Below are 18,301 nucleotides of genomic sequence, written 5' to 3' on the forward strand. Positions count from 1 at the left end.
AAAAAAAAAAAAAAAAAAAAAAAAATTGCTTCTTTTCTGAATCCAGAAGGTGAGAAACATTATAGTTTTATATGTTTTAATGGTATCTTGTTTTAGTCTTTGTCTTCCTGGGCTGAAGCATTCTAATTTCAAAAGTCTTGCCTCCTTCAAGAATATTTCTCAGTGACAAATCCATGAGGTTTTTTGCTTTTTGTTTTTGACCTTGTCTGTGTATGGTGTTCCAAGTACATTCACAGTAGTCCTTTGTACAAGAGTAGATAATGTTTCTGATTTTTTTCCAGTTCTCTTCTTGATACTGTTCTGTAATTTTTGGCCCTCTGGCCACAGAAGCACTTTGGGAAGAGGGTTAAAGCAACCTAAAACTGTAGGTGAGAAATACTAAGAGAAGCATTTAAAAACTATCTGAGAATGTGAGAACGTTAACTGGTATTATTAGGTTGGTGCAAAAGTAATTGTGGTTTTTTGCCATTGAAAGTAATGGCAAATTAATTTAGAATTAGTCAACACTAAAAAAAAAACTAATTGAAAATTTATCTTATGGTTGTAATCTCTTAAAAATACGACATTGAATTCAATTAAAATTCATTCAACAATGTCATCATTGAATCTTCTCTATAAGTGTTTCTACCAGTGTTTCCCAAAGGTAGGCATAATAACAAATCTGCAGTGTAACCTCCACCATTCCAAGGAGACTGAGAAAATAAGAGTAGTGATTTTCCTGTCCTCGCATACATGTATTCATCTCTAAAAAACTGCCTTTATTCTGAAATTCTGTCAGATTCTTTCTAATTTGTATGCGTGTTAAAACCTACTTTCTTATAGAACATCGTTAGAACAATTGTCAAAATTTTAATATGGGTTTATATTAAATAACATATATCGATATTAACTTTCCTGAATTGAAGATGGTATCATGGTTATACGAGATAATTTTTTTCTTAAGAAATATATACATAAATTACACATAATTACACAAATTCTTTTCTAAGAAAAAAATTCTCATTATAAATCATATATAAATATATACACTAAGCGAAAAGGTATGATATCTGCAACTTCTATTTAACTTCTGTGAATCTCAGTTTCCTTATCTATTAAAGGAGTACAATAATAGTGTCTATCTCCTAGTTATAGCAATTATATGGGCCAGTGTATGTAGAGTTAGTATGCAGCAAAGTGTCAGATTAGTATATTGAAATTCCTATAATTACTATTCATTGTCAATTCTGGGCTATGACTCAGCTTTCAGTTTTCTTGTGGCAAAAGTAAAAAGGGAAAGGGAAAGGTGATCATTTAGAAAGTTCATTGTGGTTTTAAGACAAAAATGAAAGTATGCATTAATGAAAAGCAAAGCACTGCTGTGCTCAGGTGTTAAAGTGTCTGAAGAGCAGAACTAAGATAGAACCCCCAGAAACACCCATGCAATCAACAGGAACTTAGTAAATCCAAACATAGTCATAAAGAACCTGCTTCATTTCGTCTTTCTGTATGGAGGAAGAAAACGGGACTAATTCTGACAAGGGCTTCTGTGAAGAGGCATCTGTACTTACTATAAAAAGTATGACTCAAAGTTATAGATATACCTGGAACATACTTGGCACCCAAACTGAAAGATGAAAAGAATGTAATACTTTCCAACTAAAGGTGCCTCGTGAAAGAGCAGTATATTTATATGAGAGAATGCCTTTGAATTTATTTTTATGTTGTCTGCCACATAAATACACTTGAGTACCAGCCTTATTCAAGCCATGCTACGAAGCTAATCTGAAATGGAGCCCACAGCAAGATTTTCATTTTGCAGCGTGGGATTAGTATGAGAAACCACAATTCTTTTCCAAGGCCTGCTACTCCCTAGCTTCTGACTCTAAGAAGTGCACTGAAATGCAGTGGTAGGATCTGATTGAGGCAGGAGAATAGGATCCAGAGGCAGTGAATCTAAGGCTGATTTGAACGGACTTTGTAGAACTGAATCAAAAGGAAAATCTCGCCTTTTCACACCGGTCACAAAATGATGAGAGGCTACTCCCTTTATACTGTGAGGCAGATGAAAAATGGAAAGTACCTCTGATTGGTCCCCTCCTGCAACCAATCAAATGTTTGCACAGGATGCAACTTAGTAACTTCACTTCAGCCTCTGATTGGTCGCCTCCTGCAACCAATCAAACTGGTCCTGGGCCAAGTCCTCGTTTACATAGGGTGTACCCAAGTAACCAATGGGAAACTGCTATAGGGTATTTAAATCCAGAAAATGCTGTAATCAGGGTTTTTTTAAAACTTAAGGGAGCTGGCTCCTACTCTGTGGGGTATACCTTCGTTTCAATAAATATGTGCTTTCTTGCTTCATTCTTTTGTGCGTTGTTTATGCGTTTTGCCCAATCCTTTGTTCAAAACGCCAAGATCCTGGACAATTTCATAGTCAAGACCCTTCACTGGTAACAAGATGACGTCTACAGTTCCTTCTAACTCAAGTATTTTATGGTGACAGACTAAACAAGACTAGGCTTTTATGTTCCTTTACAGTACAAGAAGGTATGATGTCTATTTTTAAAGCTCTGAATACAAACATATTAGAGACCAAGAATTAGAGAAAATCAGACTCATTTTATGCGTTAGGGGTACATTTTTAAATTTAAAAACCTGTGATGTTTATTTAACCAATTATTTCTAAAAAAAAAAAAAAAGCTGAGATGTTGTTTTTGATCTAAAGAACACTGCTGGCTGGGCGCAGTGGCACACACCTGTAATCCAGCACTTTGGGAGGCTGAGGCAGGTGGATCACCTGAGGTCAGGAGTTCCTGACCAGCCTGACTGACATGGTGAAACCCATCTCTACTGAATACAAAAAAATTAGCTGGGTGTGGTGGCGCATGCCTGCAATCCAAGCTACTTGGGAGGCTGAGACAGGAGAATTGCTTCTATCGGGGAGGCGGAGTTACCTTGAGCCTAGATTGCACCATTGCAGCCTGGGCAACAAGAGCGAAATTCTGTCACAAACAAACACCATTGCTTTTCCCTGTGTCAAATGAAAGAACAAAATTTAAACAGCTTCTCTTTAAATCCCCCCAAAATCAGCAATTAGGTGTGTGCTATGAAAGAAACAAACCAACCCCAGCAGCTAAGGTAGCTGAGGTCTGTTTTCTGGCTAGACACTGCTAGTCTTTCTCAAAGATCTCAAGCATATATATCCCCTGAGATGACATGGGAGCCCTCTCTTACCTGAGGAGCCGGAGTTCTGCCAGCAGGGTGGGGTTTTGTTGTGCCTTCTCTGGCGTGGGCTGAGAAGCTTGTTCATGCTCTAGGCGAAGTCTCTGGATCTCCTGTAAGATTTCTCTTGGGAGAGAGGAGGAAGGTGAGAAACCAAGGTTAGTTAACTTCCAGGACAGTAACATCAGAGCAGATCAAGGACACCAGAGCAAAGAAAGAAGGAATCATACTATGTTTAGGAGCAGAAATGACCTTCCCTAACCAACAGATTCCTGGTGTTTAAGAGGCTTTGACTATAGCTAGGTGGGTGCTGTGGGTGAGGGGAAGATTGACTTCATCTCCAGTACATCCAAACCTTGAAGCTTCTGCAGCATGTGGTTGAGTTAAATCACCAGGACCCAGTCATTTCTCTAGCAAGTAATGTAATGCAGGGGTAATGTGTCCAACTTTGAAAAGTGTGCTGCTTAAGAGACAAAAATACATCTTCCTGTTATTTGTGATCATACTCTGACACCATAAAGTACCTGCAGCTACCAAGTAAGAGGAGCCTGGAGGGAAAATAAGGATAAATGGGGCTCATTTCATGAAACTAAATAACCTTATTCTCCCACCAAGAGGGGACTTCTCATTGAATTTATCTGAGAAACTCCCAGTTGGACAAAATTCTTTCTCTTTTTTTTTCTTAAATCTCTCAGCCTTAATAGAGCTCAGGAAAGCCCACCTTAAAGGAAAGTGCTCTTAAAAAGATTCATTGTAATTGAGTCTGTGGCATAAAGTGCTATTGGTGTGACCTCTGTCAGGGGTGAGATGTGTCAGTTAACTACTGATGTCAGAGCCTGGGCTTCCCTGCATTTGGGTAAGCATTAGGCTAGCCATAAAGGATATGTGACCTGGCAAAGCAAATGACCCATAAGTGAGTCAGAAGCCATTAAGCAGGTTTATAAGTCATGTATTCTTGGGAGCTGGGGGGTGTCGGTTTCCTACTCAACAAAATGCATTGGAGCCAGTAAGACAGAGCAAAGCACTACGAATGGAAGGCGAGCTTGGTGGACAAAAAAGTTTCCATTTTGGAAGGCTAATTTAAAATTGTCTCCCTCACAAAACCCCCAGAATCAGGAGGCTAATGACTAGTGAATCCTTATACCTTTCATGGGTATGGTAAGAAGATGGAACTGTAATTCAGTGGTTTTTCAATATTTTTTTTCCCCTCCTCTTCGGGATTCCATGGGAGAATCCTTTCTTTAAAAGAAATATACCATGGACACCCGATATGTCAGACAGTTTAAGAGGGGGCTGCTGGGGTTAAAGAAATGAGGACAAGTCCCTGTGTTGCTGGCACTTGCTCTCCCCTCCCAGGTACCCCTGAAGGGCCCTCTGGATACCACAGAGTTCAGCCTGAAAATCAGTGCAGCAGGATTTCCAAGATTTCCTCCAGGGCTAACACCCTAATATTCTATGATTCCTGCTATTTTTGTTGATTCTAAAAACAGAAATACAACAGAGCTATTAAGTCCAAGGAAGGAAAAGAGAGCAGCAGCTCTGGTAAGAAAAAATAAAGAAGAGATGTAACACGGATTGAGTAGTTAGTCTGTATCTGGGAACTCTGCTGTCTTCCTTAATATTATTTTATTTCATTCTATAACAGATCTATTATATATAGGTACCATTATTATCTCTGTTTAATGAATGAGAGAATCCAGGCACAGACCAGTTAAAAGATTTCCCCAAGTCCAATGACAAGTAGCTGGTAGAGGTGAATCCAGGCTGGCTAGCCCCAAAGCCCACATATATCAGCTTGCCTCAGTCTTCTGGTTCTTGCTTTGACAGGTCTAGCCAAGATAGGCTGTGACTTATACAATATAATTTGAAGATTCCTGGTATTCCTAATACTAACCCTGACTGGCTCCACCAAAGGTGCTATGAGGAACCATTATCTTCTAAAGATCATTGCTGAAGTGCCCGTGGATTACCTAGGGTAAACAGAGTCGTTAAATGAAGTGAGGAACTCTATTTGACCCTTAAGATCACAGATCTGATTACTGGGTTGTCATCTTAGAGACATGGGTTCCCTGGGTGGGTTTCCATGGTGTAGTAGTATTACCTGATGGAGGTTTTGACCCTGGGATGTCTAGAGAGCACCAGGCTGCTGGCTCAGAGAGAGGAGCTCAGGATAGACTTGCTGCTCATCAGAGATGGATTGGGGAGCTCTAGAATCCACAAAATAACTCAGGGACAGAATGAATCTCTCTGCTATCTTTATCACTCCTGTTTCTTCTCTCTTTAGTCCTTAAAGACATGCATTTACAGAGTGTGATCCAAAAATGTCGAGGAAACAAGCAACAGGAGTGATATTAAGGCATGGGGTTGTTGGGACCTTCGTGGTGCTTCCTGCCGATTCTGGAATCAGAAATAGACCCACATGGAGGCAGATATTCCTGTGGCATTTCCTCAAAAGAAGTCTTGCTTTCCCTGAGTGGAAGCAGAGTATTGGAAGGGAAAACAAAGTGCTCTGAAGAAGTGGAAGGGTAGGTTAATTAACACTGCAACTGAGATAAGATATTCGTGGGCTTGTGAATTTCTGTGTTAGTCTTTTCTTTCTAAGAAGGGATGTAGGCGTGATGCTGGAGCTTGTGCAAACTCTGGTCAGGGTTGACTGCCTTTGATAGTTCACAAAGCCCCTTTTGACCTTGATGTTTTATGCCTTATTCCCAACCCCCAACCTCTGGCTTTTCTCTTTGTAGTAGGACAGATGGATAGGAGGAAGGAAAGAACAAGAGAGTGAAAGAAAAGAGGACTGCTAGTAAAATCTGAGTTGTGTGAAGGTTGTTGGAAAGTCTGGAATCCCTAATGGAAACTTCAAAAATAAGTAACAGAATCTTGTAAATTAACATTTCAACACTATTTTACCTTTTGTCTAATTGCTTCCTTTTTGGGTTCCTTTATTTTTCTTTCTGGAACAATCTATCTAACATACTTCCTCATTACTTCCCACTAGCTTCTAATCAATCCCTTGTAAATGTAACCTGCATATTTAGTGAGCTATTTCGCCACAAACATGGACATTCTGTCACTTGCCTGACCACTGCTGTCCATCATGACAGGATAGAATTAAAATTCTTTGGTCTGGCATACAAGTCTCATATGCTGATGTTTTCATTTTAGTCTTCATTTTGATCCCTCAGTGTTAGCCTGGTAAGTGTCTTGTTGCTTTTCTCAAAGTCTATGTGTATTTTTACCTGTAATTCTATCTCCCAACTTTCACTGCAAAATTTCACTGTCCTGAAATGTCCTAAAAATTCACCTTTCCAGGTGCAGTGGCTCACGCCTGTAATCCTAGCACTTTGGGAGGCCAAGGCAGGTGGATCACAAGGTTAGGAGTTCAAGACCAGTCTGGCCAAGATGGTGAAACCCCGTCTCTACTAAAAACACAAAAATTAGCTGGGCATGGTGGTGGGTGCCTATAATCCCAGCTACTAGGGAGGCTGAGGCAGGACAATTGCTTGAACTGTGGGGGGCGGAGGTTGCAATGAGCTGAGATTTTGCCACTGCACTGGAGCCTGGGTGACAGAGTGAGACTCAGTCTCAAAAACAAAAACAAAAAACAGACAAAATAATCTCACTTTCTTTGTGAAGTTTCCCTATACAACCTAGACCACAGTGATGGTGAAGTGGATCATGTTGGGGAAAAAGAGTAGAAATAACACCTCACTTTAAAATTTTCATCTGTAGAATGGGGATGATAACAGTCACTCTGCCTACCTTAAATAGTTGTTCTGATGATGAAATGAAACTATATTTGAAAACATGTACTTCAAATATATTTTGAGGTTGTTCTTATTCTCGCTCCAACCTCTGAAAACAAAACCCCAGGTTTCTTGCTGCTGCCACCTGGAAGCTGTGATCATATGTTATTAATCCCAGCTGTGGTCCCTTCCTCACTGAATGGCTCCGTGCTTGTTAGTAATCATATTATGTTTTAGAGAAAAGGGGCTAAGGGATGGAGAAGGGAGTATGGAATGATGTCTGGTAGAAACTCCAAATGAACGGACTACATAGAAAGCTAAGTCCTTCTTCAGAAAATGGCCTCAAGCTGGTGTAGCCTTCCAATAGCAGACAAAATGGCTTCATCACTTCTTTCCTCCTTTCTTTAGCTCTTTCTGTTGCCTTTATTATGGGACAGTCACTGACTTACATCTGTTAATTCTGAGTCATTTTATTTCTTAAATAAACCTTTCCTACCACATATTATTGTTTTACTTTGCTGACTGAGAAAAATCAAAACAAAACAAAATTGCCTTACATTCCAATTTTAATGTTTGCTGAGGTTATCAACAGTAATATTTTGTTCTAAAAAAGCTGAAACTTTGGATTAAGTCTAATTGTCAAGAATTTAAAACTGGTCTATTTTGCTTTTTTTTTCTTGCCATGCTCTTTCCAGTGCCGGAATTGATGTAAAGTGTCAGTACAACATATGAGGACGGCCCCTCCATTCTCTTACTCCTCATTGTCATCAATGTCATCAATACTCACACAAGCATCCCACGAACCTGAACATCCAATGGTTCTTTATATTGTTTGCTTCAAGCCCTCCGCTGGCTAGCTCCGCTCATACACTTTCTCCAATGCCTGACTGTCTCCACTTTTACTTGCATTCTTCAACTACACTTTCCTTTCTTTGGGTTGTTTCTCCTACCATATTTTAAGTGCCTTTGCTCATTTTAAGCCTTGGCTCCCTTCTCTCAATGCTTTTTTCTGTCTTGGCATAATTACTTGCACATAGTAGATATAATAAATGTTATATAACATAGAATAGGTAATTTTACAGACATGCGACTATCCTGAACAAATTCCAATTTGTATAGCTACTTTTTTCCCCCTAATTCTTCACTATACATCTGCTCTTTCACTTCTTAATTCTTTCCTCCTATTATCTGATACATTAAGAGGGATCACATATGACAAACTTTTTTTTTTTTGTATTCCAGCTCTAATGTGAGTACAGCTCCCTGGGGGTTAGAGTAGAGTGGTAGTTTCTAAGGCGATGGAGTCATGGTGTCACATTTATGAAGCTATTTCTATCCTAATTTGTGGTTTCCTAATGATGACAGCCAGATCTCAAGATAACTAAGCCAAAAGTTTTCCTTACAAGAAAAAATATGGAAATGTGCCAACCAGAGTTTGCACTTTCCTTTTTATTCTTTCTTAAGAACTTTAAAGAATACTTTGATCGTTTGTCCTCAAATTCTCAGGGCACACTTTGCAGGCATGAAATAATTATCACAACCTCCTCCTTTACTCCACCAGTTTGACCTCAGATGTCACACCAATGTTTAATAATGGGATTAAGTGTGGAAATGTTTTGGTGCTGTTTCAAGAAATGCATTAATAGAATGTGTTACGTTGGTGCAAACGTAATTGCGCTTTTTGCCATTTTTAAAAGTAATTAAAAGTAATGGCAAAAACCACAATTATGTTTGCACCAGCCTAATACAAGTTGTTCCATGTTGGGTTTCCTCAGCACCAAGTTTGAGATTTAACTCAGCTATTCATCATTTTCTTACTCTCTATATATCTACTGAGCTTCTACAATTGCCAGGCCTGGTTCTGGGCTCCAGGGGCCATTTAGCCATGACCTCTATTCTCAAAGAAATTCCATTTTAGTCAGGGAATACAGGCAATAAATAAAGAAACAAATGCACAAATACAGTTATTTCAGATAGTGATAAGTGACACCCTCACACCAGTGGGATGTAATTGAGACTAATTTCTGGGCTAAGAGCCAGTGGGTAGGATTAGACAGGTGGTCTTTTAGGAGGTGTCATTTAAGATGAGGCCTCAGTGTTGAGAAGGAATCATTCACACAGAGACCTGGAGGAAGAGCTTTCTAGGCTGAAAGAATGGCTAGTGCAAAGGCTGTAAGACAGGAGGAAGCCATGGGAGGTGGAAGTGTGCGGAGCAAGGTGCGCTGAGGCTGGAACAGCAGGAGGGAATCAGGTCAGGCAGGACCTTGCAGGTCACGGTAAGAGGAGTAGGATGGAACTAAAGTGTAATGGGAACTCATTAGAGGGTTTAGATCTGAAATGATGTATAATTGATGTTTCTGAAAAGGACAAGTTGAACTGGGTGGTGGTGGAGATGAGGTGGACAATTTTTGGGGTGTAGTTGGTGGAGGTAGAATGTGAGTCAATTTGTGTTGACTAGAGAAAGAACTTGCTGATGGGCTGCAGGTGGAGATCTTCGGATGTTTGGAGAGCAACTGGGTGATGGTGGTGTCTCTTCAGATGCCTCTTTAGCTCAGGGTTCTTCCAGGGGGCCTCTCTGCTGAGCCTCCTACCTGTTTCTGGGTGGTAGAGACACCTTCTACCTTGTATTCAGGAGGGTCCTCCTGCACTAGACACCTCTTGAACAAAATTAAGTATGTCAAAAAAAGGGAATTGAGACCATCTAGAGGAACTACATTAACTGCATTGACATCTCAGAACTATACAGACACATGCACACACAGGCAGCTTTTCATAAGGGAGCATCACTGACTGTAGGTGTCTTCCCTGAGTATGCATACAGGGTGTAAAGCCCTGAAACTTTAAAGCATGACCATAGGTTATTAATGAATGTGCATGTTGATCAAACAAGCCAGCATGTCTACAAAGACTCACCTGTTCTTGTTTTCTAGCTCGGCAATCAGCTGCCTTTGCTGCTTATTCGCATCGATGGTGAAGGAGATGTCAGGAGCACTTCTCTGCTGAGTTGGCTGCTGTAAAATATGTAGTTTATAAGATTGCATATTGAGAAGTGAATCTATGTATTTGGGAAGGCAGGAGTCATGAGATATGCAGACAAGGAGGAGGGAACTATTTCTATCAAAACATAAAAAAGCAAATACATAAAACTAAATTGACATTCTCCTATGGACCAACTTTTTCGTGGATCTGGAGCACATCTGTGAGGTGGAAGGCAGAACAGAATTCTCTGGCAGGCAAATACACAAAAGGTAGGAAAAATAATTTTTCAGCTTTCTGACTTAAAGTCTCTGGGAAGTGATTTTATTTTTGCCACACTGTCCCCATTATACCTATTCTTTCATTATAGGTGGCTTTTAAAAATGTTGCACTGTTGAAAGGGTGCTTTCTCTACAGTTACTGTTCAATTACTGCAATGTACAATTAAAAATATAGTTTTAGGCTAGGCATGGTGGCTCATGCCTGTAATCCCAGCACTTTGAGAGGCCGAGGCGGGAGGATCACTTGAGGTCAGTAGTTCGAGACCAGTGTGGCCAACAGGGGGAAACCCCGTCTCTCCTAAAAATTCAAAAATTAGCTGGGCCAGGTGGCAAACACCTATAATCCCAGTTACTTGGGGATTGGAGGCAGGAGAATCGCTTGAGCCCAAGGTGGAGGTTGCAGTGAGCTGAGGTCATGCTACTACATTCCAGGCTGGGTAACAGAGCAAGATTCCATCTCAAAAAAATAAATGAATAAATGAATAAAAATATAGTTTTAAAGTAATCATTAAGATGACTTACTTTTCTGAGTTTTCTGATCAACAAACTTTTATGTATTTCTTTATTCACACATGTAATTTTACATTGATGAATTCACATATTCACATATATTCTTTGATTTGCTTTGTCTACCTTCACACCACTCCAGCTCATCATTTTCAGTTTTCAGTAATGCAATCAGCTTTAACAAATAGTATATCTGCAGTTATAGCTTTCTCCATTCTCATATAAACAGAGATATCATTAATCATATCATACCATATATATATATATGTGTGTGTGTGTATGTTTATGTATATTTAGTCAAGGATTTATTTAGTGTTGGTTTACAAAAACGGGGTCAGATTATGTACACTTGTCTGTGTCTTGCTTTCTTTGCTCTACAGTACATTTTAGAAATTCCTCCACGGCAATTTTTATTGTTTTAAAAACAAATTTTTAAGAATCACAACTAATCTTTCTACCAAATAATGCAAAGCTTTTAAAAATGGCAACTGTTGCCTAAGCCAGATGCAGAGAATCTTGTCCTGCTTTTTAATGTCCATAAACCTAACTGCAGGAAAGATTAAGTTTTGTAAAGGTTTGGCTTTTATTAAGCTGTCTATGCTTTTTAATTCGCATCTCTTTTCAGCAAAGAATGACTTGTGTAGCTAACAAGAAATTTTGAGGTCCTATATTTTAGATTCTAAATGACTTTTGATAGCTAATTCTGGCATATGGCAGCTTTGACCTGTGATTCGAGATTTTCTTCCGATTTCATTACATAAGCTTCCTTTTCTGGCATATACTTTATGTATTGATAAATGGTAGAAACTTATCTGAGCCAGTTGTGAATTTCAGTCATCGCCTTGCTATGTATATTAATTGATCAGGAATTATAATGTAAAACATTGACCAAAGTAAATGACTTTTCTATCTCCTTTCTAACCAAGTGTCATCTTACTAATCATGATTTATTCAGCTAATCATACTATTCTTCATATGTAGTTATGAAAAAATTTACAAAGTAACTAGAATTAATGTGTGGATGGTATCTTTCCTATGATGGATCCACAAAAGTTATATATAGTGTAAGTAGGTAAGGAACACAAGTTACTAATGTTCTCCAGAAAGAAATGGAACAAGACTGGAGAAGTTAGGGCACACATAAATAATAACATGTGTATCTAGATTTGGCAATCTGCCAGGGATCACTAATTCAAGTGCTGAAAGGGGTGGGGAAGTAGCCCAAGTGAGGGAGGTGAGCAGGGTAGGGGTTGTAGCAAAGTGCCACACGCTTGCTCTGTCCGATGCAGCAGAAGAATGCCTCCACTCCAGCTGCTTGCTGTCAGAAGGAACACGCACCTGATGTGGTCAGTCTTTTAAGATAAGATGAAAATCCAGACTTCCAAGGAAAACCATCTGATTTGTAAGTCCTGACATCTAATAAATAATTGAAAACACTGTAGTGTCCAGCAAAACATTTCTGGGGGATAAATTTGGTCTGCAGGCTGCAATTTTGTAATTGTTGCTTTATGCAGCACTTTAATACATTTTACTATCTCAGTGGATGCTAATAACAGGCAGCACTGACATATATAATAAGTATATTTACACCTATGTACAGGTGAGGAGACTGAACTCAAAGAAGCAGTGCTTTGCGACTGAACAAGTGCTTCTTTGAGACTGAACTCAAAGAAGCAGCTCTCTCATGGAGAGCTGGGACACACTTTGCTAATCCCATATCTTGGTATACCATGGCCTCTGTTTATAGAGGTATATGCATGGATAAAGAAAGAAAACTTGGAAAAGAGGTTTTTTTTCCCAGAAATCATGTTTTGCCTTTACTTTCAAGTGACTCCTGGGGGGGTTGCTTGTCCTAAAATCTACTTCTCCCACATTCTCAGCTGATTTTACATTTGCTCCTTACTTATGGCCCTGAAGATTTCATATATTCCAATTATATCTGTTTTATCACGTCTGACTCTGGGAGCACATAGCACACTTTTAGGCTGCCCTGGATCCCTTCCATCTTGCTCATGGTAGTTTCTAACAGTGTTATAGTAACCGATGTCAGAGAGCAAGTGCCAGGGCTAATGCAATGGGTCATTATGCAGCTCCCATCTGGGATCATTAGGTTAAATGCTCAACATGAAGAACTTTGATAACTGCAACAGCTGATGTGAGAGGTGCAGGCAACAGCTTCCTCACTTGCTCCCCTGCTACTCATTGTCCTTTGTGACACACTAATTGCAACTCACCCTCAGTCAGCACAGATGAATTCTGAATCAAGCTGTCGAGCTGACAGTTGCTTTTGTCTTAGAGACAGACACAAATGGAGAAAGCTATTAGCTCTATTATTTCTACTGGCATATATTCAGTGTCACTTACAACTACTCTATCTTAAACTTAGTGCCTTCACTAACCACACCCTCTTTAAACACATTAAAGGAATCACAACCAGTCCTTGCCCCCTTCCTTGGCTCTTCATATGGGGTTGACACTGAGTGAAGGGGGATGCGAGGATTCCAGCTTGATTCCAGGGTCACACTATTGTGGATGGTTTTGTTCCTCAAGTCTTCCATTTTTAAACTGTAAATTCATCACCAAGACACCACAAACATAGCAACAAACACATGCATAATAAATTAGCACAAATTGTTCTAGTAATCAGCACCAGCTATAATAACAATAAACATGACATATAAAATTCAACGGATGATGCCAACAGATTAATCCTTTTACTCCAACTACTTACAGACGAAGAGGACTCTGCTGCCAGCCTTGCCGCATACCTGGCGATTAGCCTGTGCTCTTCATCAAGCCGGTTTGAACTCTCAAGCATGCTATTAAGAACAGAGCAAGAAGGAGACTGTTAGGCAACTGAGAAAGATGGCTGTAGTCATATTACCATCAGGAGTTTTTACTATTTCAACGTTCCAGTGCAAAAAATTTGCAAGCTACATAAAATCCTGTTAGATTAACAATCTCAGTCTTGAATTCATAACATGATCTAATATGTAGTCAGGAAGGTCATTAATAAATCCTGTCTTCAGTCAATTCAATTATCTTACAAAGAAAGCCTCACAGAGAAGTGACTATTCTAATCAATATATCTGAAGTAAGAAGAATTTGTCCTTACATTTATTGACTTTAACGTTTTTTTCTTTCCTTACTACACAAGTAACACATGTTCAAAATTAACATGTTAGAAAATATGAAAACAAGAAGAAAGAAAAAAATCTTGTAGTCAATGTCCAGTGATCCCTACCTGCTGGTATTACATTCTCATGTAATTTACTTCCCCTTAGGATGGGCTAGACTTACTAATCTGCTTCTAATAAATAGCATATGGCAGGAGGAATGGAATGTCACTTCCAAGATGAGGTTATAAAGATACCATGGCTTCCATCTTGGGTTTGCTTGTTTTCTCTTTAGCTTTCTTGGACTGTTTGGTAGGAAAGTAGCTGTCAGGTCATAAAACAGTCTTTATGGAAATACCTAGGTGATGAGAAACCCAAGCAAGGCAATTACCACGTGAATGGATCCCCACTGGTAGAGCCATTAGAAGAGATCACAGCCTGAGGTGACATCTTGATTGCAACCTCATGGAAGACCTTGAATCAGAGGGACCCAGCTAAGCCAAACCTGGATTCCCAACCAACAGAAATTCTGAGATGATAAATGTTTGTTGTTTTAAGCTACTAAGTTTGGGGATAATTTGTTATGCAGCATAAGGTAACTAATACAAGTCTTATCTATAACATTACTACCTATTTATAACCTGCCTTTTATATTTATTTCCAGAGAAACCGAATTATAGTAGTAACTCCTAATGACATTAATAGAATGTTTTAGTATCTCCTATTCATTTACAGAAGCTAGTCATACTAGAATAAGGATGATCTGAGTCCCTAAAAACTAATGCAAATAGACACATTATTAATTCTTCCATATTTCAGAAAACTTCATTCTCTTAAAACCTCCATTCAAGACTAAGTTTTGGGTGCCATTAAAAATAATTCTACCAAACATACCAATAATACTAATCTTGTTAATAGACAAGTTTGGCTTATTGGCTTTTGTAGTATGTATCAGTTCAGAATCAAGATCAGAAACAAGTTCCTCTCTTTCATAAATATACTTATATTCTTCTGCATCAGTTCTTATACTTAAGGCTCTTCCTTAAAGAAATTAACTCATAAATACATATTAAGACCTAATGTAGATAACGGGTTGACCGGTGCAGGAAACAACCATGGCACATGTATATCTCCATAACAAACCTGCACGTTCTGCACATGTACCCCAGAACTTAAAGTACAATTTTTAAAAGACACCCTCTTATGCGAATATTAAGGTTGTAAGAATTATTCACCGCAATCACTTAGATTCATATAAAGTAATATACAATTATATTTCATTTATGTGTACATTAATAAAAAGAGTAAACATGAAACATGGTCTTTTAAGCTTTGTTCTGAAGTGAGAAGATGGGTGAAAGTAATTATGTTATTCCAGCATTTTGGCTATGTCATTGCCAAATAGCTCATCTCTGATTGGCTGAATCCACTAAATAACAGGTTTTTGTTTTTTTTTCTGGTCATTCATAAGACATTCCTGTCTTCATTATCTCTGCTGTAGCCTATACTCCTTACATATGTAAGCTATAGCTGTTTTAATTTGAATATGTCCACTCTAGACTTAGCCCTTTTCTGTGGACTATAATAAATTACTAGAAAACACCTGAATTTCCCTAACAACTGATTTCTCCATCCTCAGAAAAAGAGGTTTCTCTTTCCTTTTGCTCAAATGAGGTAATGTATGCAAAAAGCATCAAAAGAGTGTGATGCCTAATACACATGAAGTGTTCAAAAATATTAGTTAATACAATGTTATTATTTTGCCTTTTAAGTAACATGTTCATATTCATTAGTAATCCTCATCTCCTTCAAAATATCATCTACCATCCTACAATTATCTAGAGCAGTGCTTTTCAAATTTTACAGTGTAAGCATATCACCTAGGAATCTTGTGAAAATTCAGTTTCTAGTTCTGTGGCGGTGGGTTAGGGTAGGTTGGGAGGGTGGGACCTGAGAAAATGAGTTTCTAACAAGCTTCCAAGAGATGTTGATAATATTGGTCAAGTGTACTCATTCAACAGAGTATCAAGGATCTAGAAGATCTTGAAAACAAAATGGAAAACACAAATATGTGAAATGAAGCCTATATATAAACGATATAAGAAGGAAAGTTTTTCATGTGTATTTAACAGATACCCATGATGCATATGTGATATTTTATAAACATATCCTTAAGAGAAAATTTTAGGATACAGGGCTTATATAATGTATAGTATCAATCCCAGTGGATTGAGAGTTTATTCAGTACACAAGTTTAGATTTGGAGTAAGAAAATAATTTTGATAGCAAAGGCAGAGTTAGCCCTGGAAAACTGATGCTTTAAAGCAGATGTTTGTCTTTATAAAACAATGTCTGTACTCTGCAATGGTTAAAAATAATAACTAAATTCCTTTTTACAGCTTCAATGAGAAAGAGAAAGTTACATTGCCTTTGCTTTAGACATAAAACTACCTCACAAAGAGACAACTGAATTTAATTTTAACATGTTTATCATTTCTGGCTCATTTTTAGAGACTATACACCTAATTCAACACAATGTTTGCAGATAACAATACCCATTGCTGCAGGACCAGGAAAATGACCTCTTTGACTCCCTGAAAGTGACTTTATCATAAACACTTGTGAGTATTTTGAGAAATAATTTTAAAAACCTTGAAAAAAAACTTCATGATGAAAGTATCTTTTAACATGAACGACTGGCTAGTGTAAGTAATATGAAGGTTATCTTTTTAAAAAGCCTTCTGGAAATGTAAGACATGAAGATACGGGATTCTGTATAGCAAGCGATAACTCATACTTCCGTGCCTTTCCTCCCCCAACACTAGTGAATGAGGGCCTGTGTGATATATTACCCCTTTGTGCACATGAACAATTTATGGTTCCATTTCAGTATGTTCAAATTATACAAGGGTGAAGGAGGCATTCCTCTGATAAATTCCACTATTTCAAGACTTCAATTACAAATAGTTGAAAATGAATGACCAATAATCCTTAAATCATTAAAATAAATACCACTTCCAACAGTTTCTCCAGCCCTAGCTATTCATTTCAGGACCTTATAATCAGTAATCTTGCTACAAGACTATGATGAATTAAAAAGTGGTTGCAGTGTTGGCTGCATTTCAGAGTGGGAAAATCCATTATTTTGAAAGCTCTCCACTTTCTACCTGAAGTGCATGGCCAGTGTCTGTTGCCAGTAATTTCAAAATGGTGGTCTAGGAAACTAAAGTGGCCCCAACTGAATTAGGGCTTCTGAAAGTGTGATTTAGCAAAGATTTTTGGGAAATCAGAGTTTGTTCACATTCCTTTGATTTTTTTTCTGGGCCTATTCTGCTTTCCAGGTTAGAATAGTCAACCAAAGAATACTGCGATCCAAAGCATACAGTATACATAAATGTAAAAGCAAATGCATATATAAATGCTTCTATATTTTCTTTTCATATTTTTTCTATTAGTCTGGATAGTGACTGGAATTTTATCACTAGAAATTAATTTAGAAGGCCATGGAGTTTCATGTACTCCTCTTCTATTAAGAGGATTAGTGCCTGAGAAAGCATTATTAACTTAAATGGAAGATTGCCCTATGAGATTATTTCCTATCTTTAGCAGTGGGTTCAGAGCAAAATGCTAAGGGATTAGAGTACTTTTTTGGCATTTAGGAGTCAGTAAGCTCAAGAGAGTCAGGGTAGAAAGGAACAAAGTGACACTGGGCACTGATAAGTGGTTTTATGCGACTGAAGAATGGGGAGAGCTTAGTGTAGTGGCCCTTTGTGAGTGGTTTGGAAAAAAGAAAAAGACAGAAAATCGTGAAATGGCAATCTTCATGGATAGCAATAAGAATTTACCACAGTAATGGCTTCTTTAAGGGAGACCTTTAAACTCCTTTATTGAGACCCTGACTTCAGCAACCCCCTATGTTACAGTCAAGGTCATGCATTCTACCTTCTAAAAACTCTCAGATTCCTCTATTTCCTTCTACTCCAGCTGTTCCTGATGTGCTTCTGGCCACTGTCATTTTCTTCTGAATTTTAGTGTAAAGCCCTGTCAACAGGTTGCTCTGACTTTGTGTTATAGCTTCCCTCCAGTTCATGTTCTATTCTGTAATCAGTGATCTCTTAAAAAGGAGCTGGCTGTCCACTCCCATCCATAAAAGCCTTCAATAGTTTCTTATTGCAATGTTCATTATTTGAGTGAGTACAGTAAAAGCCCAGACTTCACCACTAGGCAATATATGCAAGTGAGAAATGACATTTGTACCTCCTGAACATATAAAATTAAAAAACATGATTTCCTCTTTCTCAAACTTCTAAATAAGACTTGTAAAGTTCTACATAATCTAGCTTCATCCTTTAATACCATTACTGTAGTAGACTTAGCACAGGTAAGTTCCTCAAATGTTCCACATTCTCTTTGCCCTGAACAATGTCTCTGCCTCCTCCACCCACGTCCACTTGGTAAATTTCTCCTCATCCTG

At 38.4% G+C, this 18,301-nt stretch overlaps 1 protein-coding gene across 35 annotated transcripts in view; it reads right to left on the reverse strand.

Moving 5' to 3' along the window:
* Nucleotides 1–18,301, reverse strand: part of DTNA (dystrobrevin alpha) — a 380,851-nt gene that overhangs the window by 28,528 nt on the left and 334,022 nt on the right. For all 35 annotated transcript variants that reach the window (XM_032245355.1, XM_032245335.1, XM_032245338.1 and 32 more), the window contains 3 exons: nucleotides 13,443–13,530; nucleotides 9,861–9,958; nucleotides 3,217–3,330 (listed from right to left, as the gene is read on the reverse strand). In XM_032245355.1, coding sequence (XP_032101246.1) covers nucleotides 3,217–3,330; nucleotides 9,861–9,958; nucleotides 13,443–13,530 — 300 coding nt within the window. The remainder of the gene's footprint in view (nucleotides 1–3,216; nucleotides 3,331–9,860; nucleotides 9,959–13,442; nucleotides 13,531–18,301) is intronic.

Source organism: Sapajus apella, unplaced genomic scaffold (genome assembly GCF_009761245.1).
Source record: "Sapajus apella isolate SASKATOON/1434 unplaced genomic scaffold, GSC_monkey_1.0 scaffold57, whole genome shotgun sequence".
NCBI classification, from domain to species: Eukaryota; Metazoa; Chordata; class Mammalia; order Primates; family Cebidae; genus Sapajus; species Sapajus apella.